This window comes from Calypte anna, chromosome 3, assembly GCF_003957555.1.
Source record: "Calypte anna isolate BGI_N300 chromosome 3, bCalAnn1_v1.p, whole genome shotgun sequence".
NCBI lineage: Eukaryota > Metazoa > Chordata > Aves > Apodiformes > Trochilidae > Calypte > Calypte anna.
The window spans coordinates 49,222,131-49,245,233 of NC_044246.1; the positions used below are offsets into that span (position 1 = coordinate 49,222,131).

The 23,103-nt window shown below is 37.5% G+C and overlaps 1 protein-coding gene across 2 annotated transcripts in view; it reads left to right on the forward strand.

Annotated features, from left to right (window-relative positions):
- The window catches only part of PSME4 (proteasome activator subunit 4), a 59,790-nt gene that overhangs the window by 15,773 nt on the left and 20,914 nt on the right, over positions 1 to 23,103 (forward strand). For both annotated transcript variants that reach the window (XM_030448260.1, XM_030448261.1), the window contains 22 exons: positions 247 to 310; positions 3,921 to 3,995; positions 4,482 to 4,604; positions 5,071 to 5,163; positions 6,533 to 6,798; positions 8,098 to 8,284; positions 9,057 to 9,146; positions 10,738 to 10,802; positions 10,896 to 11,046; positions 11,690 to 11,788; positions 12,194 to 12,263; positions 12,587 to 12,654; positions 13,207 to 13,422; positions 15,397 to 15,554; positions 17,549 to 17,644; positions 20,007 to 20,062; positions 20,399 to 20,455; positions 20,631 to 20,686; positions 20,769 to 20,867; positions 21,339 to 21,401; positions 21,552 to 21,647; positions 22,471 to 22,602. In XM_030448260.1, coding sequence (XP_030304120.1) covers positions 247 to 310; positions 3,921 to 3,995; positions 4,482 to 4,604; positions 5,071 to 5,163; positions 6,533 to 6,798; positions 8,098 to 8,284; positions 9,057 to 9,146; positions 10,738 to 10,802; positions 10,896 to 11,046; positions 11,690 to 11,788; positions 12,194 to 12,263; positions 12,587 to 12,654; positions 13,207 to 13,422; positions 15,397 to 15,554; positions 17,549 to 17,644; positions 20,007 to 20,062; positions 20,399 to 20,455; positions 20,631 to 20,686; positions 20,769 to 20,867; positions 21,339 to 21,401; positions 21,552 to 21,647; positions 22,471 to 22,602 — 2,380 coding nt within the window. The remainder of the gene's footprint in view (positions 1 to 246; positions 311 to 3,920; positions 3,996 to 4,481; positions 4,605 to 5,070; positions 5,164 to 6,532; positions 6,799 to 8,097; positions 8,285 to 9,056; positions 9,147 to 10,737; positions 10,803 to 10,895; positions 11,047 to 11,689; positions 11,789 to 12,193; positions 12,264 to 12,586; positions 12,655 to 13,206; positions 13,423 to 15,396; positions 15,555 to 17,548; positions 17,645 to 20,006; positions 20,063 to 20,398; positions 20,456 to 20,630; positions 20,687 to 20,768; positions 20,868 to 21,338; positions 21,402 to 21,551; positions 21,648 to 22,470; positions 22,603 to 23,103) is intronic.

The window sequence follows — 23,103 nt, forward strand, 5'->3', positions numbered from 1 at the left end:
GGTGAAACACTTGAGTGAAAAGGGGGCATCAAAAAATGAGAGAGAGGTAAAAGAAGCAAGGACTGAAATTCAGTAGTAGTTTGGGGGTAGGGAAGATGTGAGAGACAAAGTGGAAAGCACCTCCATCTCTGAGTGAACTGAGGGGCAGGTGAGTTCCTGCAACCACCTGGCCAAGTGAGGGATAAATATCCAGTGAGGGAGCTGCTTTCACTATATAAGAATTATTTTGATTCTGTTCTTTTGCAGGCTTTGGTTTGATGAATTTATAGGCCTTTGGGTGTCAGTTCAAAATCTTCCCCAATGGGAAGGGGTGAGTATTTGCATCTACACTAGAAAAAAATCTAATTATTCCTAAAATGTGCTTGCAAGGCATTAAAGACAAACGGTCATGGAAAATTTTTATTTTTTTTTCCTTGTGTTTTAACTATTACATGTAGAAACAGTAATTTCATGGTTGTTGGCAAGCAATTAGTAGCTGAATAAATGAGACTGTGCTTGTGCTTAGTGAACATTGTTTAATGGCTCACTTTCTTTCCAGCTTTGAGACTGCTGGCATTTCCCAGCCTGCTTGCTAATGCTTATAATGATGCAGAGTGCTATTATGATATCTATAAATTATAATTCTGGGAAGTCCTATCTTTTATATCTTAATGCATCTTTCATGATCCCTAATTTTGAGTAGTATTGCTTTACTTGACTGCAGTGAGTTGTTGTCATCTTTATTTTGGATCCAGTTAAGAACCTGTACTCCTCTGAGCCAAAAATACCACTGGGCTGTATCTTTCAAGGAAAATGGTCAATCATGTACTTGTTTGCCTTTTTTGTGTATATCAGGACCAGATATGAACTTGGGAAATAAAAATCTAATTTTTGAAACACCACTAGCAGCTTTTACGTACTTTTGTTGTCAGCTGACCTGTGCCTTGGCTTTACTGGAGTGAAACTTGGCATATTACCAGATTTTTTTTCCATACACAGTATGAACATAAGTTCATTGACCATTTGACTCCTTTTACTAGTCTTCTGCCAGTATATGCAAGGAGGACTTCTTGGTGTCTTTGGAGCACATTTCGTTTCTGTCAATTTCTTCATTAAAGGACTTGAGTGTATGTCTTACTCATTTGAGTTATGTTTCATCACAAGTAAAGAAAGGCAGTCTTTATTCCAACAGTTGGCAATTTTCTGGATTTGAATAGGAGTGATAGAGAAAATTTTGGCAGAGATTGACTGTAGACACTTGAATCTTTCTGATGACTATCCAAAATATAACAATTGTCTGCTTTTTCTGAAAGAAATATGACAGCCTGCACCTTAATATAATTTCATTTGTTTCTAAGAGATAAATGTGTCACTCTTTCACAAGTTATTCTGATATTTTTCCCTCTTCCACTGTATTATGACAGTTTGTTTAGGAGACTCAACAAATTATATTTTTTTCCTCAGAGCTTTCACTTCTTGCTTCCTTTGTCTTGTCCACTTCTTAAGGGCAGGCTTGTTCATTTCAACAAGCTTGGATGCAGATAATTAGATATATGGGTTCTGACTGCAGTCCAGTTTAAGTCTCTGTACACTGCAAGCTTTTTCTCAGCTTGCTTTGGCAGGAGTTAAGACTTGCTGTTTATAGAAGAGCTATAGAATCAATTGTACATGTGCACAGTAAGGGTTTTTTTCTGTGGCTATCTCCTAGTATCAAACAAAAAGTAGATCATTTAAGAAAACACTTGTCTGAAGGCTGTGTCAGATGCGTCTGCCCTGGAGTGGATTTGTGAATTTTCCAAAGTTGCTATGTCCTTCAGACTGGGACTGCACTGACAGCTGAAGTGGGTAGTGCACAGCCCTTTCCCTTGCCAGAATGTGGTTTGCTTTTGGATACCTGTTTATTCTCTTCCTAAACCTCTACAGAGCCCCTCTGTCTCATTTTTGCATATAAGAGGATTCCTAATTTGTGTGTTTAATTCTTCAGAATGTTGTTTAGGATGTTCTCCAGTAACCAGTCCAAACAGTCTCTGTGTAAAGGCTTTTAAAGTGGGTGGCAGGTTTTTGTCAGAAAGGTTGACAAAATAGTCAAGCTTTAGAACCTGTTCTGAGTTTTTTCCTTTGCTTAAGCTGCGGGTTTGCTGAGAAATTCCTCTCTGTCACCTGGAGTTTGTTCTAAACCTTTGCTGCAGAGATGAATATTTTGCTATACGCAGTTCATAAAGAAGTGGTAGCATTTGAAGGACTCTGAAGCTTAGTGCAGGTGTCTTCCTGTAAACTACCAGCAAGAGTCTTCTGGTCTCTGAAAGCTGTTTAAAAAGGAGAAAAGGTTTTTGTTTTGTTTTGGTTTGTTTTGTTTTGTTGCAAAAGTTAGTCTGACAACATACAGCTCAACTGTAAATTTGTGGTTCATCTATTGTTTTTCAGAGCTGATCTAACAGTAAATGGTTGGAAATTAAGATGGTGGCAAATTCAGTCTGCCTTTCATTTTGATTTGTACTGATTCATATTTATTTCATAGAGAAATTGGCTGCTTATAGCTTGGATGGGCGTATGCTTTCTGGGCTAAAATCTAACTGGATGGCTGGCCTCAAAGAGGATTGATAGAGTTAAATCCAGTTGGCAGCCGGTCATGAGTGGTGCTCAGAACTGGGGCCACTCCTGTTTAATGTCTTTGTCAATGATCTTAGACAAGGGGATAGAGTGCACCCTTGGTAAATTTGCAGATGACACCAAGCTGGGTGGAAGTGTTGATCTGCCGGAGGGTGTGGAGGCTCTACATAGGGATATAGATAGGCTTGATTGATGGGCCAGGGCCAGCTGTGCGAGTTTCAATAAGGCCAAATGTCAGGTATTGCACTTTGGCCACAACAACCCCAGCAGCACTACAGACTTGGGGAGAAGTGGCTGGAGAGCTGCCCAGCTGAGAGGGACCTGGGGGTGTTGATTGACAGTGAGCTGAACATGAGCCAGCAGTGTGTCCAGGTGGCTGAGAGGGGCAGTGGCATCTTGGTCTGCATAAGGAGTAGTGTGGCCAGCAGGACCAGGGGGATTATCTTACTTGGCCCTTGTGAGGCTGCACCTCAAGTACTGTGTGCAGTTTTGGGCCCCACACTGCAGAAAGGCCATTGAGCTACTAGAGTCTGTCCAAATACAGGCAATGAAGCTGATTAAGAGTTTGGAGCATATGTCTTACAAGGAACAATTGAGGAAGCTGAGGTTGTTAAGCCTAGAGAAGAGGGTGCTGAAGGGAAGCCTTATTACTCTCTACAACTACCTGTAAAGAGGTGGGAATTGGTCCATTTGTTAAGTTACAAGCAATAGGACAAGAGATAATGGCCTCAAGTTGTGCAAGGGGAGGCTTAGAGTGGACGTTAACCCCTTCAGTCAAGAAATTCTTATTAGGCATTGGAACAGGTTGTCCAGGGCAGTGATGGAATTGCCATCCCTGGAGGTATTCCAGACTTGTACAGACATAGTACTTAGGGGTATGGCTTAGTTAAGGTCTTGTCAGTGTTAGGTTAGTGGTTGGACTCATGATCTTGAAGATCTCTTCCAACCAAGGTGATTCTGTGATTCTCAGAGCATGGGCAGAGAGTGTGAGCATACTTCCTAAAAGAACTGTTTGTAGATCCTTACATTTAAAAAAACAATTGAGGAGATAGAGCTATATGTTTTGACAGGCTGCCTCTCTCAGAACTGAGATCACAACTACCTGCTCTGTAAGTGCTCAGATAAATAACAAATTGCACTCCTGTAGATAGAAATTCAGGTGCATTATGAAATACAGTATTGGTGGCTTCTGATGCAGTGTAACCTTCCCTTGGCATTAGTGCCCATGGGTAGCTTTTAGCTTGCAGCTGTTAAGTGGATTGAGGGGTTTCTGCATCTCTTATTGTAAGAGTATGCTAATGAATATTTCCTTTTTTTGTGGTTGTTTTCAGCATCTAGTAAATCTTTTTGCTCGATTGGCTACTGACAACATTGGGTATATAGACTGGGATCCATATATACCAAAGGTAATATTTTTTTTAATGAACTTTGCTTCCTTTGAGGTAAGTCTTCAGTATTAATATGTTAAGAATAATTCCTGTTCTCTGTATGGATCTTACACTGCAATGGCTCAGTTTTTCAAATTTGGTGGGTTCATTTGAAGATCTGAGTTTAACTTGGAAAATTTCAGCCATCCTTTTGTAAAAGACAACATTGGAAATTGTTGCATAGCTTGAAACCAAGCAAACCCAACAATGTATCTTACTATACAATGTCTGATTGTATAGATAACCCCATGTTCTTGTGGAAGTGGCCCTTGATGATACTCTTGGTATCATCAGTAGTATCCATGGCACTTGAATTTTTCACCCTATGGATTTAAGATATTAATAGCTATTATATTGCTTTAAAAATTAAAACTGCCAAACATATTTTTGATTAGCAAGATAATTTATGCCAGCTTTATGGCATAAACGAGTAAATGAATTTATGTCAATGTTTGTTCTTTTCAGATTTTTACAAGAATTTTGAGGAGTTTAAATCTTCCAGTGGGAAGCAATCAAGTTGTTGTTCCAAGATTCTTAACAAATGCTTATGATGTGGGACATGCAGTAATGTGGATCACAGCCATGATGGTTAGTAACTTACTCAGAAAGTGAAACAAAAACTAATGCAAAGCTTTAACCAAGTATATGTTTAAAATTAGTGTTTGTTCTGTTTAGCTTTTGCCCCAGTTTGTTTTTTTTTTTAAAGTATATTGTTTCACTGTCAGTTTGTAGTGCAAATGGAAACCAGTTTATTTCACATCAGCTGTCTATTGCATTTTGGAAACGAACAGCCAGCTAAAAGTGCCACTGTGGATACTGGCTTGGGACCTGCTGAACATCCAAATGACTATTTTAGGTTGAACCTTGTCAGATATGATAGATAGAACTTGCTGCTTGGTGCTGAGCTGAAGCTGGGGAAGGGAGGGAGTCTGTAAATGTGTTTTAAGTGCTTTGAGATATTGCTGTGGTGAGAGTGTACTCTTGCACCTTGTACTTACCTGCTCATTTTAAGTTGTTTCATATGATAAAGTTTTGTGGTTTAATTTTTTTATAGGGTGGACCAAGCAAACTGGTGCAGAAGCACTTGTCTGGACTGTTTAATAGCATTGCCTCTTTTTACCATCCTTCAAATAATGGGCGCTGGCTGGTGAGTTTTTTGCATGTCACGACAATAACTTTGCCTGGAATTTCAATGGTGAAACACGTTAAATCAAGCATGTTGATAGATTCACTAATAGGAATTTTTAATTCTTCAAACATCTAACACAAGTGTAGTTTAAAATCCAAAACTACTATTTAGGAAAAAGGAAGCCAGCACTTTAAGGGAGGACGATATACAGCGTCAGTATTACATCATGGCTTGGCTTAGGGAACAAAGCTTTCAGAAGGGCTCTCCCCACGCTGATGGCTGATAAGGCCAATGTGGGACAGGCAGTGGGGCTGCAAAAGGCACAGCAGAAAGTCTCCTGTGAGGGGGCAGGCATAACACAGCTCTTTCTGTGCTGTCTTTTCTCCTCCAGACTGATTCTACTTGTGTTCCCAAAGGAGACAGCAGTGTTATGGATGGTGTCTCCATGTCTCCCAACTGGAGGCCAGAGTGGACACTGCTGGCAGTCAGTATGGCCAAAGCTGAGGGATTGTTTCAGGGACTCCCTGTATCTCCTCTCTTGGGTTCTTCTGTCGTGGCATCTGGTGGCAAGTTCACCATAGAGCACAATCTTAGGGAGGAGGTGATCCTCCATCCTGGAGACGTGCCCTGCCCAGTGCAGCTCTTTCCTCAGTATCATGGCCTCCATACTGGTGACCCCTGCCTGTTCAAGGACAGGGACGTTGGTCACGGAGGTCAGTCTGGATGTTTAGGGTTGTACAGAGGCAGCACTGATGGAAGTGTTCAAGGAGTTGCAGGTGGTGGTGGTATCTGACCCATGATTCAGAGCCATATAAAAGAGTAGACAGTACAATGGCTCTGTAGATGCTGATCTTACTGTTAGCGAAATCTAGTTTTGATTTAGCAAAACAAAAAAAAAATTAATGCACACTAGCTCAATGAAGAATAACTTTTTGGCAGTGTAGCTAATGGATTCTAGTGCTAGAATGTTAAGATTCTCCCTGTGATAGCTGGTAGAAAGTACAGATTAAAAAAGCAAGACTGGGCAAAGCATTGCCAAAGGAACTGGCTTGTTCTAGAAAAGAATATTTGCTTACAATGTGAATGTGCAGACAGTGCTTTCAAAGGTGTCCTAATTACTGGTAAGTAATGCTGATTCTTGACTATATACTTTGCATGCGTTTCTCGTATTTTAAATCATAAGGTATAATTCTGACAGAAAATTGATAACATTTTGGGATCTGAAATGTACTGAGAAATTGTGAATATTGTATTTTAGAGTTCTTCTGAGTTTTCTTTTTTATTGTGGCTATGTAATTTCAAGATACTGACATTTGATTGTCTGTATGCATATCTCAGATTCTGCAACTCCCAAGTACTTCAATAGCATTTATTTTGTATTCAACAGAACAAACTGATGAAACTACTTCAAGGGTTGCCCAGTGCTGTTGTCAGAAGACTGCATCGTGAGCGCTACAAGAAAGTGACTTGGTTAACTCCTGTGCCTGATAGTCATAAACTTACTGATCAGGATGTTACAGACTTTGTAAAATGCATTATTCAACCTGTTCTTCTGGCTATGTTTAGTAAAACTGGAAGCCTGGAGGCTGCCCAAGCCTTGCAGAACCTTGCACTGATGCGTCCTGAATTAGTAATTCCACCTGTACTTGAGAAGTAAGTTCTGCAGAAGCAGCTTCCTTGTTTGGGCCAAGTATGTATTTGGTCAGATGATTTGCCTGGTTGTGTAGTAATTAGCATAAATTTTATATTTAGGAGTATGTATGTTTATATGTAGGAGTATGTTACAGATACAGCTTGTTATAAATTACTGTCTGCTTCTGGTTTCATAGGCAAAAGTAGGTGTCCGTGTAAAAGACTTACTTTGTGTTACTACTGCTACTCCCTTAATGCCTGAAATTCCAAAAGAAAAATGTAACTTCTTCCTGCCCCAGTGAAATGCTTTCTTCCTAGTCCTATCCATGTTCTCTTTGCTATGCAGTATTTTGTACCTCAGCTTCTAGTAACAATGGAGAAATGAGTTTGTCTTGAAGAGCTCTTCCTGAGTTCAATACCTTACTGACTTTACTGTTTGTAAAAACTTGATAAATCTGCTCTTATATGAAAACATTTTGAGCATAATGGTTCTAAGGAGGACAGCAGTGGGTGCCCGTGTTGGGTATGACTGCTTTTTCTGTTTTGAGAACAGACTGAATGTCTGCTCAGTAGTTCAAATTATCACTGGTATGTTTGCCTTGGCTGCAGTTCTGGGTTCATTCTGTTGAGCAGATGTAGGTCTTTTGTGCTTTGGATGATGTAGGTCAGGGGTGGCACCATGACAGCTGTACCTTGTTGGTAACAGTAACACAGTCTGCTATGAAGTACTGAGTTTATAAAAAAAAAAAACAAACACCCAAGCAAAAGCCCAAAACCAAACAATCAAAAACCTCACACCAAAAAACCCCAAAACAAACAAACAGCGTTTAAAATCACAGTAACTTAAAAGATTTTATAAGAAAGGTAAGGACTTACATTAGGGATATAATAGTTAATGTAACATTTGTTTAGAGGTAGTCTTTTCACAGACACCTTGCACTTTCAAGTACACAGCTTTTATTAGCTTAAAGGTCAAACAGGAAAATCATCATAGTTTTCAGTCTAGGAGCCCATGCAGTTATTAATTCCTGTGCTGCAACTGCTAATGAATTATTTAATCCTGCATTTTTTGTGAGTAAGACTAATCAAATGAATGGAACATTTTCTAATAGAGCAATTTTAGGTCCATTTTCTAATAGAGCAACTTTAGGTCCATTGGAAGAGGATTAGGAAAAAAATTTGGAACCATTGACTAGCTTGAATTTTTCTTGCAGAAATTTTTTATTCTTTCTGTAGAAAACATGTGCAATCCACTTCTGTTTTCTTTGGAGACTTTAGAAGTGTTATTGTTCCTAACATGATTGCTTTTAAACTTCATAGAACATATCCTGCACTTGAGACATTGACAGAACCTCATCAGCTCACAGCTACTTTAAGCTGTGTAATTGGAGTAGCTCGTAGCCTGGTGTCTGGGGGGAAGTGGTTTCCTGAAGGTCCAACACACATGCTACCTCTACTGATGAGAGCATTGCCTGGGGTGGATCCAAATGATTTCAGCAAGTGTATGGTGAGTGTATAAATCTTAATTTTTTTCCAGAAGATAGGTAGCCAACTTCTTTACTGTGAAAGGGGTTTTTTTTGTAATATTCATATGAAAGCAAGTAACTCATGTTTCCAGAAGTTTTTAACCTGATTTAGTTCCTGTGATGTGTTTTGGTTAGTTTTCTGTTTTGCCCTGGTTTGGTTTTGTTTTGTTGTTTGGTTTGGCTGGTTTTGTGGTTTTTTTGGTAGGAAGTTAATATTACAAGCTTCTAACTTACAATAGTACTTTTGGCTTGTTGGATAAATCCAAGTGGATTTCTAACACCAAATGGTGATAAGCCTTGTACTAACTTCTTGGGCAGCTCTGAAGAATGAGAAAATAGATGTTCCAAAGCTGCTAGCAAATATTCCTAGTCCTTTAAGATCACTATGAAGGCCTTTTATAACCAGATTATTCATTAAATTAGGTCCTAAGAACCCCCATCTTCAGAAAGTAATAATAATTGACTGTTCAGTAGTGTAGAGCTTTTGTAACTTTAGAGCCCAGCACAAAATAAGCATTACATTACTCAGAGAATTGAGGGGGCTTTGCACAACATTGACTAAGTTACATATATGAAATCAGAAATAACTATTGAACTTGTTGGATGGAATAATTAGGTAATTAGGCTCTGAGTTTTTTGTTATGATTTGCTTTTGTAATGATTTGCTTTAGCTACTTTACCTTGATTGCAAAAGCTTTTTAGTGTGTAGCATACATTAACACTTATTAAAGAGCTGTTTGCAACTCTCAACAGATTACATTCCAGTTCATTGCAACATTTTCTACTTTGGTGCCTTTAGTAGATTGTTCATCTGTATTGCAAGAAAGAGATGATCTTTCAGAGGTAAGTGTTTGTAAAACATACCAAGCTTTTTTTTATAGTTTTAAATTTAATTTCTAGCAATGCAATAATCTCTTCAGAACTGTAACAGGTTTACTGTCTTTTTTTATTTATGTAAAGCTGTGTTAAAAATGCAACAAAAAAAACCTCAAAGATGTGGATCACCTTTGCTTCTTGTCAGGGTGGTGGAGTTCATGTCAGCATGCGAGTTGACCATATGCTCTTATCATTGCTGCTTAGTGATTGTTGTAGAAATACTGTTAAATTCAAAGAGTTTAATATTTTTTTGTAAAAACTTGTTTGCTTAAAGCCCTGTGTTGTGTAATTTAACTCTTGAGTTTGCCCTGCTTTGAATAGGAGTTTAGACTACATGGTCTCCAGATGCTTCTTGCCATATACATTTTCTAACTTTAATAAAACAGTGGTGTTGTTACCATTAAGTTTTTGAAATTTCTTGTCACCATAAAACATCAAGGTACCCATAAAGAAAAGCAAGTGACTGCAGTGTTGTAAGATGCAGTTACATAGTTTCTATTTTAAAACTAGTTCATCTTAGAGTGAAGTTAAAGGTAATGAGTTGACTTGCTGGAAGACTCTGGAAGGGTTGTTTTTATCCTACGGGAGATAATTTCAAAACATACCTCTTGGATGTGTTCCTACAGTCATGCTTCTCTTTTCTGATAAAATTGTATTGCTCTCCGAATGCTTCTTTATTTCTTTGTTGAAGAAATAGTAACATCGTTAGACAGGGAACCTTCTCTCCCTCTTGTGTGTTTTACCCTTTGCTTCCCTTTGTTATTAGATGTGGTCACCCCACCTGCTTTGGAGTAATGCAGTTTGCCTTAACCTCTAGTTTACAGCTCCTTGCACTCCATTTCTCTGGCATTGTTCTGATACTTTGTCCTTTTCCACATAAAAAAAAAAAACAGTACAGGAGAGAATGGCAAATAGTTTTGATTTTCTGTTTCACTGGGCTTTGATTCTGTTGTTGATATCTGGCATACAACCAATCAGGCAGCAACAGCAGCAGTGTTTGCTATGGCAGTTGCAGCTGCCCTCTAAAATGTTGTGTCCACTGCCAGAAGACTCTTCTTGTAGCTCAGAATCTCAGAGAACAGCTAGTAGCTGCAGATTGCATAGATTCTGAATGCTCAGGTACTGTAAGATGGTTAATTTCACTGCCCTAGAGCTGCGTCACTCAAAAATGACCAGAAGAGTTTGTACACTGAATGTTTAATATAAATCTGTTAGCAAAGCCAAGACTGTCCCCATAGATGGCACTTGCTGACCTTCTGCTTCAAAGGAGGGTCTGTAGTAAGGCCAGAGGTTGTATTCATGGAGGCAGACCCAGTTTCACCCAGTGAGGATTTTTGGCTAGACATCAATGCCAGGAAATTGGACTGGACAGTTTAAGGAAAATGTAATAATTGTTTCATGTTCTGTACTTGAGACTGTACAAACTTAAATGGGAAGTATGATGGAGTTTGTATCACTTAAAAATCAGAAGTGTTTTGAAGTAGTTAATGTAGGAAATAAAGTTTGTTTCCTTAAGAAAAGCCAACCTTTTGTGCTTCTTCTGCATTGGGAAAACTAGGTGGAAAGAGAATTGTGCTCTGCAACTGCTGAATTTGAGGACTTTGTACTTCAGTTTATGGATAGGTAAGTAAGCTAAGGATAGGTGTGATCTTGGCATAAGAATTTAGTAAAACTTTGAAGGTCCACTTGTTAACATTTTACTTATTGTTTGTGTAGATGTTTTGGACTTATAGAGAGCAGCACACTAGAACAAACCAGAGAGGAGACTGAAACAGAGAAAATGACTCATCTAGAAAGTCTTGTCGAGTTAGGTCTCTCTTCTACTTTCAGTACAATCCTTACTCAGTGCTCAAAGGATATCTTTAAGGTATGTGGAACATGTGTTTTCCATTTAAGAGGCTTCATTTTTGTGTTTTGAATGGTTTGTTCAGATTGTCTTCCTTCATTGTTGTGAACTTCCACAGTTACTAAACAAGGAAGGGGCTGCGGTGGGTCAAGTTTAGGACTTCACATCAGTTTGTTTTATGATTTTATATACATCAGTATACAACTTTTAGCATCTTGATGATCTTGTTAAATGTTAGAAATCATTCAAACAGCTTATCACTTTGTCATTGTAGGCTTTTTTTTTTTTTAATGCTAACCTACCCAGTCCCTTGGTTTTGTTTTCTCTGCCTCTCCCTATTGCTTCTTCAGCTGGGCAAGAGAAGCTGTTCAGGGAGCCATGTGGCTAACAAGATCAGAAAAAATTATCTGGATTAAAGTAACACTGAGGGAGGAGGGTGGAGGACCCATGTTGTTATATGGACAGATTCTTTCCTTGCAGATTGGATTAATACATTTTAATCTGTGAATCATGTTTCCATTCTTCTGTTTTGAAATGAATACAGTATTATGTGCAGATGTTGCCTTCTGTGTAACATCAAACGTTTGATGCTACATGGTTGTTTGGGTTGGTTTGTTTTTTGTTTTTTTAAAAGTTATTTTCATCTTTTTGTACTTGTTTTTAGGTTGCCTTGGAGAAAGTCTTTAACTTTGCTGTTTCAAATATATTTGAGACAAGAGTTGCTGGTCGAATGGTTGCAGACATGTGCCGAGCTGCAGTAAAAGTGAGAGGAAAATGCTCTGATTTCACTTAATTAAATTCACATAAAAAAAAAATTCAGTACTATTTTTTCTCATCTAAGATCTTTAATATTTCTTGTAAATACAGGTGGTTCCTAATATTTTTTCTCAAATGGGATGGTTGCATGTAGCACTATTTCAGGAGGTTAGATCACAAGTATTTTTCTTGTGTTCATCTTAAATTAATATAGATTTTATTGAATGTTTAAAAATTGTGACATCGGGCTGACTAGATTAGTTGGAATGGAGGCAATCTTTTTCACTCTTTCAATAATGTTTGAAGATTTATTGGTGTGTACACTGAATTCAGTGTGTGTGTGTGTGTATATATATATATATATGAAATAGCCTCTTTTTTTAAAATGGGCTATTTATGATACTGTTTCTAGTGCCGCCCTGAGGAATCCTTGAAGCTCTTTGTACCACATTGCTGCAATGTTATAACTCACCTCACAGTCAGTAAGTTTGTAAGATTTTTTTTTTATTATTTGCTTTGCTTTGGGTTGACTTTTGTCAGCCATGAAAATAATATTTAAAACTTCAGTGTGTTTTCTACAACTTTATTTCAAGCATGGAAAATTAATTCTGTCAGCTTTATCTAAAAACACAAGCTACAGGAGCATGCTTTTGTAAAAATGTGGCTTCTATTTGGATATGGGTATGATATGAATTGAAAGGTTGCAACAGAAGGACTGGGAGTAAAGTTTTGGTATGTGACTTAGCTTGTTGGGAAAACTTGACTGCAGCATAGTTACAGCAGTGCTTATCACTTTTTCCTCTAGATGATGATGTGTTACATGATGAAGAACTAGATAAGGAGCTACTTTGGAATCTTCAGCTTTTGTCAGAGGTATTGCAAAAAATGTTGTCCCCATGCATGTGTATCATTGAATCCTGCTTAATAGCTCTCAAAGAAGAAAACTTCTGTTAAAACAAAGTAAATGTTGTATTAATGATGTTGCATATCTTCTTTCTCTTATCCAATTTAAAATGGGACATAAGTGTCTGCTGTTTGAAGAAAATATACATATGGTGTGTATGTGGAAGAAGTTTAAATGTTTATTAAGAATTATTGAGGGGTAGAGAAAGAAGAGGGAAGCATAGAGGGGAAAACAGAAGATACTTTTGGTAGGGATAAATCTACTAAAAGGAATCTTGAAGTGTATTAGTATTACTTGAAAATTTTGAATGCAGTTAAAAAGCAGTGTGTATCACAGTTCTTGTGTTAAACTTCTCCAGTAGCTGCAGAAGTGGTAGCTCATGCATGAATTAAGTCTTTGATTTTAATTCACTATGGTGCAGAGAATGAAACCTGGTACCGGATTGGTTGGGCAGTGTAATACTTTCTTTAGTCCTCTAGAATAAAACCATTTACCTTTGAAATGTTTGTCTTTTCTATTAGATCACTCGAGTGGATGGAAAGAAGTTGCTACCGTACAGGGAGCAGCTTGGGAAGATACTGCAGCGAACCCTACATCTAACCTGTAAGCAGGGTTACATTCTGTCTTGTAACCTTCTGCACCATCTTCTTCGTTCTGCTACACTTATCTACCCCACAGAGTACTGCAGTGTGCCAGGTGGCTTTGACAAGCCTCTTTCTGAATACTTTCCTATCAAGGCAAGGATTTTCATTTATTTAGGATTAGAGGATTTGACTTTCTTTTTTTTAAACAAACAATCATACACTATATTACTTGATTTTGTTTGGAGATTTCTGAACATAGATAGCGGCAATGGAAAGTGAAAGATGCCGTGGGTTTTGAAACATAAAGCAAATAACAAATTACTTGAAGTTTTACTGATAGCAAAAAAATGAATATTGACTGTTTTGAATATAGAACAACATGTTAGTGTTTTTTATGATGGAAGTTTTATGATGATTGCATAACTACAATAAGATAATACAAAGTGAGAGTGCCTGTTCATGTTTCCTAATCTTGAAATATATAATGCAATTAATTAAGACCCAGCTATCATGAAACACAGTTCAATATTTTCAGGAGAATTTTGCTGTTTGCTTTAGCTCAAATATCCAGTTATAGGAATGGTGGTAGCACTGGGACAAACTGAGTCTTTCATCTGCCTTTGTGGATGAGAGCTGCAGCCTTTCCTTATTCCTATAAATGTGATTGTCAGATATAACAAGGAGTGGCTCATGCATGGAAAAATGAGAACATGAGTGCAAAACAAGTGCAAGAAAGGAGGTAGGGTAGTTTACAGGTAGGCAGATACCAAATGAGCAATGATTCTACACTGATCTTGAGATTAAATAAAGGTGGAAGTGGCAATATTAAAATTGACTGAAACCGTTAAAACTAATGAACTGGTCTGCTGTTAAGGTTTGCAGGCAGTTTACCAATATTACAGATGAACAGTGGAGCTGCATTTTACTGAAAAGTGTTCTTATACACAAGTGTCAAACTGCAGACAGTCTAGTGCCTGTTACCGGCAGCCAGTAGAAATTTCTAAACCAATGGGAAAGTTGAGGTGGACCAGATATTCATTTAACAAACAAAAAAATCTTAAATGCCACGATGCAAACAAAAAGTTTTATTTAATTCCTTGTCTGAAACTGAAAAAATGCACAATTACTTTACTGTTCCATACATGAATGGCTACATTAGAAAGTGTGCATTATATCAGCTCTTCATCGCCATTAACAGCTTGAGTTTCACTTACATGCTTCCTACGCCACCTCAGTGTAAAACTGCAGTTCTGTCACTCTCAAATAATATTTCTGGAGGACTAGCCTGCTCTTCCAAGGAAGAGATATAGTAGCAGGCTATGTTGAGTAAGTGTATTACTATAGTTGCTTGTATTTTTTGTCTAGTCACATCAGTCAGGCATTTTATGAACAGGTGGTGAAATTTTGCAATATTAAATTACTGTGTCAGATTGGACAAAGAAAGGAAAAGAGAAGTGAAGACTGCAAATTATTAATACAGTACTAATTATATTTGATTGTGCTTTAGTAATAAATACAGACTTTTCCAAATAGTTGGGTGGTGTGAATTTTATAGCATGTCTGAGATCTTTATAAGCCAAAACATGAAAACTTTGTCTTTGTTATGGCATGACTTAGTGTTGTATGGGAAGTCCAACTTAAAATACAGATTGATATATTTATCAATTTTTACTTTTAAAATGAAAGCACTAGGTTTCCTAATTGTGGTTCAAAACTGAAAAGAATTATTACCAAATGTGTTACCTTTTTATGTTCTCTATAGGAGTATGAAAATCTGAGTTGCACTTAAGAATAGCTCTGAATTTTTGTCCAGGCAAAGGAATAATAAAATTTGATTTTAACTAGACTAGTACAGTTTTTTCCCTTTTAGTCCTTTCAGATATGTATTATGTTGCACGTTAGATGTTACAGTAGTTTTAGAATTCATGTTTGATTTTATTATGTTCTTTGGTTTTGTTTGTTTTGTTTTGTTTTTCTTGGAATTGCCAGGGTTACAGCTTTACAATAATAGCTAGCTCATGTGTTTGGTTTTGTTGGGTGTTTTTTAAGTTGAAAAAACTGCAATTTTTTAAAAAAGACAATTTACTTCATAGATTGATGAATAAGAAATGTCTTTATGTCCTACAGGACTGGGGCAAACCAGGTGATCTGTGGAACTTGGACATTCAGTGGCATGTTCCTTCATCTGAGGAAACAGACTTCGCTTTTTATTTGCTGGATACTTTTCTTCAGCCTGAGCTCACCAGGCTAGAGCGCTATGCAACTGGAAACTTGGAAATGTCCAGGTTAGTTGTGATATGTAATGAGGGAGGTGGCATGGTTCTCCACTTATCTGTTTACGTCTTATTGCCAGTCATACTGTTGGTTTAAAAAAATCAGAGTAAAATTAAGAAGTAAAATACTATGATGTTACTCAGTCTTTGAAGTTGTTCCAGAATTTCCAGAATTTTTAATTTTTGAGTACATGTAACATTTTGTAAAACGGGTAAAATTATTTTGAGATGAAGCACTCTTTAAAACAATCTTAAGACGTTTTATGTTGGTGTAAAGACTTTTCTGCTGCATAATTTTTTAAAATTCATTCCACAAGTTTCCATTTAACAGTAGTCAGCAGGAAAAAAGCTTTTCCTCTAGACTCTTACCTCGTTATTTTGGTAGAACCATTTGTGTTCCTAAGCTGTTGAGTGGAACACACAACTGATCTGGCTTGGAAATCTGTCTTGCTCCACTTCCTATGAGTCCTATGAGTAAGTGGATTCAGTACATAGTGTATCCCTGTAAAAAGCATCAATGTTGAAACTGAGGTGATACAGAGTTGGTGGCATAACAAATAGGAATGGAGGCAAGAATATAGTTGCCCGATCTTATTAAAACTCAGTGTGAAACTATGACTTTGTAAGTGTAGCTTCCTAAGTGCAAGATAATGAGTTCAGTAAGCATTTGACGCATCAAATAGCTAAAACTGTTTACCAGCATTAAATCTTGAGCATACTTCATTTCTCATGTTAAACCTTCACGTCCTTGAAGCTATATATACTTCAGTTGATGTTCATACCATGTGACATTGTACCTCATGCTGTAAAGTGCAGCCCTACATGAAGCAGGATGTGTCTGGTATATCAAGTTCCTAAATGTGGAAATCCAAGTTTCCACATTTTTTTAAATCTGGAAAAGACAGTATATGGTCAATGCCACCAAGTTGTGATCAGAAATCATACTTCAACTGAAAGAGGAAAAGATATTGCTCATTATTTTATTTAAGGCTTGTATGTTTATTTTTCTTTTCTTTTTGACACCTTGAATATAAAGCTGTTAATTTATGACAGAACTGGTCTTTGATTTGGTCAAGGCTTCACTGTGCTACCTACTAGAAATAAATGATGGTGATCTGGGAGAATATAGCCAAGTACATGAATTGCAAATGAAATTGGAAGGCAAGATAGCAAAGCTGCAAGAGTAAATACCATTAGTTGCTGAGGGAGTAACAGGTGTGAACAAATAGACTACTAGGTGAGTCTGCTATTGGTTTGAGTTGCAATATTTCTGAGGCTTGTATTCTAGCAATTTTTTTTTTCCAGTGTTCCACCAAATAATAACTGGAAACCAAACATTTGTATATTTAGGAGCTTACTAGTAAAACCTTCTATTACAAAAGATAAAATTAAAAATCCTACTAGCATTGCTGAACATACATTTTAAGAGGGTTGATAAGTAATGCAGTTGTACTAAGATCTTGTGAGTTAGGGAACCTCTTAAGAGGGCGTACAGGAGATACTTAATAGATCATAGCTGCTTACCATGAAGATGAGAACAAAGGGCAAAATCACTGATGTTTGTACTAAACGTTACTGCTATAGATAAGACAGAATTTAAAAGAATTCCTTAACTCTCTAAATAACACAGAAAAAGTAAGTTGTTCACATTGTGTTATAATTTATGTAAAATACTCACAAAAAGAAACTATTCCCTCATCTTAATCATGGCTGGAGTGACTTTTCTTGGCCTTCAGGCAGAGTTATTTCATTGGTTTTATCTGAGATAATTGTTACAAAAGTTCTGGGGGTAAAGCAGTCTGTTTTGAGATCAGTTTATCTCTACTGGTATTTCCTTCATCGTTTCAGAATATAGGTAGGGTCTAAAAACTATGGATTTCTCTAGTGCTTCCTCTTGTTTAGAAGTGATATAGATAAAGAAAAGGTAATTTAAAAACCAAACACAAATGCTGTACTATATTTTCAAGCATTTAGCAGATGATAATCAGATTTTCTTTGTTTTTAAGAGATGATGTGCAGCAGTGTCTTGCTATAGTGCATAACTGCTTGATTGGTTCTGGAAACATTCTGCCACCTCTGAAAGGAGAAAGGGTGGCTCATCTGTAAGTAAAATTTATTTTTATATCAAAGACCTTCTTAGTAGTTACATTCACACTGTTTTTTAGTGCTTATTGCTGTTACCAGACAACTGCTCTAGTGTCTGTTTTTTAAGGAACTCTCATAGTGGTATAAATATACAGAAATTGGAAATAGTGGCTTACAGAAACCTAGTATTTAAACCATGAAGGAATGTTAAGTACTTTTGTTGGTTCAAGACGGAAAACTTTTTAAAAAGGCAGGTGACTGCACTGTGTAATACTGATGCTACTGTGTGTGTAAAGGAAATGAAAACTAGGTGTTTGTTTGTATGTTTCTCTCTCCAAAAGAAGCCCTGAGACCACAGTGCACTGCCATCTGACTAATGTTTCTGTCACCCTGAATGATAAAGTCATAAACATTCTGAACTTAACTTCTTGCTCTCTGCCTTCTTATTCAAACAGGAAAGATTTTCTCTTGTAATATACTCGAAGCCCTGTGGATAGTATCATGTTGGCTGGCTCCTGGTGCCAGCATACGCTAGCAAAATTATTTGAGTAAATGTGCATTTTTGGAAATAGCTTTCTGTTGCGTTACAGCTCAGGCTTTAAAGCAGGCTGTGGTTTAATAGATGGGATTGCTGCTTTAGCCTTGACTCCTATAGGAAATTCTATCAAAATATTAATGTTAGTGGCAACTATGAGTTAGATCTCGGTATTCCTGAGAGACACTGCTGAAGCAGAATAATGAGGAGGTGATTGGGTATTATCAACACGGCTTCACCAAGGGCAAATCATGCCTGACAAACCTTGTGGCCTTCTATGAAAAGGTCACAGCATCAGTAGACAAGGGAAGAGCAACCGACGTCATTTACCAGGACCTGAGCAAAGCATTTGACGCTGTCCCACACGACATCCTGGTATCCAAGCTGGTAAAACGTGGGTTTGATGGATGGATTCACCCAGTGAATTAAGAACTGGGTTGATGGCTGTACCCAAAGAGTGACTGTCAATGGTTCTGTGTCCAAGTGGAGGGCAGTGACAAGTGGAGTCCCTCAAGGATCAGTGTTGGGTCTGGTGTTGTTCAACATCAGTGTCAGTGACATGGAGGGTGGCATTGAGTGCACCCTCAGCAAGTTTGCTGATGACCCCAAGCTGTGTGGGGTGGCTGACACACTGGAGGAAAGGGATGGCATCCAGAGGGATCTTGACAGGCTAGAGAGGTGAGCCCATGACAACATCATAAAGTTGAAAAAGACCAAGTGCAAGGTCCTGCATCTGGGTCGAGGCAATCCAAAGCACCAATATAGGCTGGGCAGCATGTTGAGGGAGGTGATTCTCCTGCTCCACTCTGCTATCCTGAGACCCCACCTGGAGTACTGCATCCAGTTCTGGAGCTCCTACTGCAAGAAAGATGTGGATGTGCTGAAGGGTGTTCAGAGAAGGGCCACAAGGATGATCAGAGGGCTGGAGCACCTCTACTATGAAGACAGACAGAGAGTTGGGGTTATTCAGCCTGGTGACAAGGCGGCTCCAAGGAGACCTTATTGTATCTGAATGGGGCCTACAAGAAAGCTGGTGAGGGACTATTTAGGATGTCAGGTAGTGATAGGACCAGGGGGAATGGATTCAGACTAGAGGAGGGTAGATTTAGGTGAGATGTTAGAAAGAAGTTCTTAATCGTGAGGGTGGTGAGACACTGGGACAGGTTGCCCAGAGAGGTGGTGGAAGCCCCATCCCTGAAGTTTTTAAGGCCAGGCTGGATAGGGCACTGAGCAACCTGAGCTAGTGGGAGGTGTCCCTGCCCATGGCGGGGGATCAAAACTAGGTGATCTTTAAGGTCCCTTCCAACCCTGAAAATTCTATGATTCCTGTTATATACCATCTTTGAAATCTGGAGAGTTTCAGTCAAGTTTATGGCTGCATTCTGTGTTTGACTGTAAAGCTGTTGCTGAGACAGCTCATAAGGGAGCACTGATAAAGTCTCAAATTCCTTCATGTGCTTGGCTTCTGTGAGCTTCTTGTACAGTGGGACAGGCTTCACTTGGGTGTATGTTAGAACATTTGTTAAGCCAGAGAGTCTTGTATAGGTCATCTTACCATTGACTGTGTAAGAAATTCAGGGAAATATTCTTTTAGTTACAGAGATGATACAGGCCACACGGGCTGATTATGGTTAGAAGCCAAGAAAATAACTGAGACCTTTCAGGAGGCATTGACTGTCCTGTACCAGCAATGTGCTGCTGGTCCATATTGAGAAAATGTGGCAATGTGTTAACATTGCTTCTGAATTCTCTTGCCCTCATTTAAAATGAATTAAATGTCAGTGAAACTCACATACTCAAGGGTTCTCATTATGTGCAGTAATACTTGGTTTGTTTTCATGCAGGGTCCCAAGTCTGGTGTCTTTGGAAGAGACAAAATTGTACACTGGTGTGGAATATGGTAAGTAGATTGTAATTCTGTTCAGACAGGTTCTAAGTGTTGTTTTAAATTTTCTGATGTAAAACCAGCCAATTCTCTTAGAAAGCATATTTATGAATCTTCTCTTTATATTAATTGGCCAGCATAAGTTTTTGTGTACACACCATTTCATGTTCAGCACTGGTGGTGTCCTTAGATATAACAAGATGGTTGCTTTTATAATCATCCATACTGCCACTTGTTAATAGTCTGCTCTGGATTTCCACTGGCTTACTTATTTAGAAATTGCTTTTTATGCTGTTGTATATTTTTTAAAAAAAAAACAACCTACAAAAAAACCTCTTATTTTTTTTTTAGATTTATCACGAGAGAATTATCGTGAAACAATTGCAAGGGTTACAAGGAAATTGCTGCGTAAGTTTAGCTGTTCTTTCTAAAAAAGTACTGTGTTATGATTTTAAGTATAATTTTATGGATTAGAAACTTGTTTAATTTACTTCGTTATAATTCTTAAATTCAAGATTTGTAGAAATGAAATTAGTTATTTTAAAGCTCTTCCCCTGTCTAATTATTTTTCTTTCAATTGCAGGCTATATACTTGATCATTCGGAAGATGATACCAAGTCTTTATTTCTAGTAATAAAGGTATACTTACAACTTGCAATACTTAAGATAAGATGACTTGTTTTGCAAATAATAACTCTTTGGCACTTTTTTGTTTCTACAGATTATTAGTGATGTTTTGCAGTTCCAGGGATCTCACAAGCATGAGTTTGATTCACGATGGAAAAGCTTTAATCTAGTGAAAAAATCAATGGAGAACAGGGTCAGTGATTTTCCTTTGTAACGCTTAGGTGTGGGGTGGAAATAGTTCTTAATGTTCAGAAAGCCTTTTTTTTGTCTTTTCATCACTCTCCTAATCAGTTTTTATAAATTTGAAGGCTAATTGCTTTATTATTTTATGGTGCTTTTGTACCTTTATTTGGAAATCTTATTAATAAATAGCTTAGTGCTTCTGAATTGTAGTAATCCTCGGTTTGCATATATCCTTGGGCCAAAGTCTGAGATTTGGCATTCTGGTCACTGTTCACCATGATATTTCTGTGACCAGAGCTTCCTTTTGCTAACAGACTAATAGGCAAATAAAGAATTTACCTGGGCAAAAAAAATCAAGGTTGTCTGCCAAGAAGAATTTTTGTGAGATGTTTGTTTCTAGAAGAGTACATGGTGAAATCAGTCAGTACAAGTTGCTCATATGAATAGTGAAATCTAAACCAGATTATGTATTTGTTCACAGCTTCAAGGAAAGAAGCAGCATATCAGAGCTTTGCTGATAGACAGAGTTATGTTGCAGCATGAGGTAATATTTTTTCTGAAATCTTTACTAACTACTTAACTTGAAAGCTGATTTGTTGTTATTTAGCAAAAGATGCAGTTATCCTGTACTAGTGATTCTCTTGTATATGTGAAATATAAAAACAATCTGTTCTTTGTTTTCTATGCAATTTAGCTGAGAACACTAACGATGGAAGGCTGTGAATATAAAACTTCCCACCAGGAGATGATCAGAGACCTTCTGTGTTTGTCCACAAGTTCATATGGTCAGGTAATGAACAACCCCTTTTACACTGTGTAATACATGGAGTTTCTTATTGATACTTTCAAGTTAAGTTCTAAGGATCTTTGCTTTTCAGTTTATTTCCATGGTAGCATGAAATATTTACTTAGTTCACTTGGATTAGTTGCCAATTTCAGCATAGTTTTTGCTTTAAGCCCCTTCTTTTTCAAATAAGAATTTAAATGGATGAAGAGGTTGCCAACTTAGGTTAAAAATTTAAAGTTTTTTTGAGGTACTTAACTCTAGGCTTCTAAAAAGATTCAATTTTTTAAAATGTAACAAAAATATACCGATTTGGTTTTAGATATGATGATACAATTAATGATGCTATCTGGAATGTTGAGTTTGCTTCTAGGAAGGAAATACGATGGCATCCTGGTTCTTAAAAATACTTAAAGCAAGTGTAAGTGTACCAGTAGTTGGATCCTAAGCTTTTTGCCCAGTGAAAGCTTTCTGTTCAGATCCATCCACAATGTTTTCAGGCTCCTTAGAGTTCTGCCAACTGAATCTTTTATTCTTACTGTTTGCTTCAAATTATTTTAAAACCACATTGACTCCTTCTGCCAACATAAAGAATTTTAACTTTGTAGCTGTTCTCAAGAACATGAGAACCGAGGAGAAGGTTTTTCTGACAAACTATGAGCAAGGATGAAGGGAAGCATTCTGTTTACGACCTATAGCATAATTCTGTTTCTGTGCACAAATACATCATGTAAACTCTGTGCATAGGTAACTGAAATGGCTAAGGATGTTATTTTTGTGAAGTATATTTTTGTTTTGGAAAACTTTCTATTAATATCTCTCTCCACAGGTCAGAAGCAAAGCTCAGCAAGCATTCTTCACAGCTCTGGGAACATACAATTTTTGTTGCAGAGATATAATTCCCTTGGTTTTGGAGTTCCTGCGTCCAGACCGGCAAGATGTCACTCAAAAGCAATTTAAAGTAATTTTACTAGCTTTGTTTCATATCTGTCTTTTGAAAGTGTTTTTTATAGGAGAATTTTTAATGGTGCAAGTGGCATTTTCTTGTTTATTAGCATGACTGATACTTTCATGGCATTATACCTTTTGCATGACTAGTATAAGCAATTTGTGTTCAATATGTTTATATAATCATGTGTTCAGGTATTACAAAAACATATATTAACTGTCTGTATGGAGTGGAAATTGAGAAGCCATAGTCCAGGGTAGTAAAACTCATTAAGCAGTTCTGTCAGCTGTAACAGCATCAGAAAATAGCCTGAACAAGACAAAAAAGTTGATCACCAAAAAAAAACTTATCTTAAATCCAGATGGGTTTTGTTATGAAGTGATGGGTGAATGCTGATGCTGTCAAGCCTGGAACTTGTGCTGACACAGTGATGCCAGGATGCAATCTGTCCATCCAGGGTTTCGAGAGCATCCCTAAACTCTTCCTTGTCCCTTTTGGCTACAGGGGCAAGTT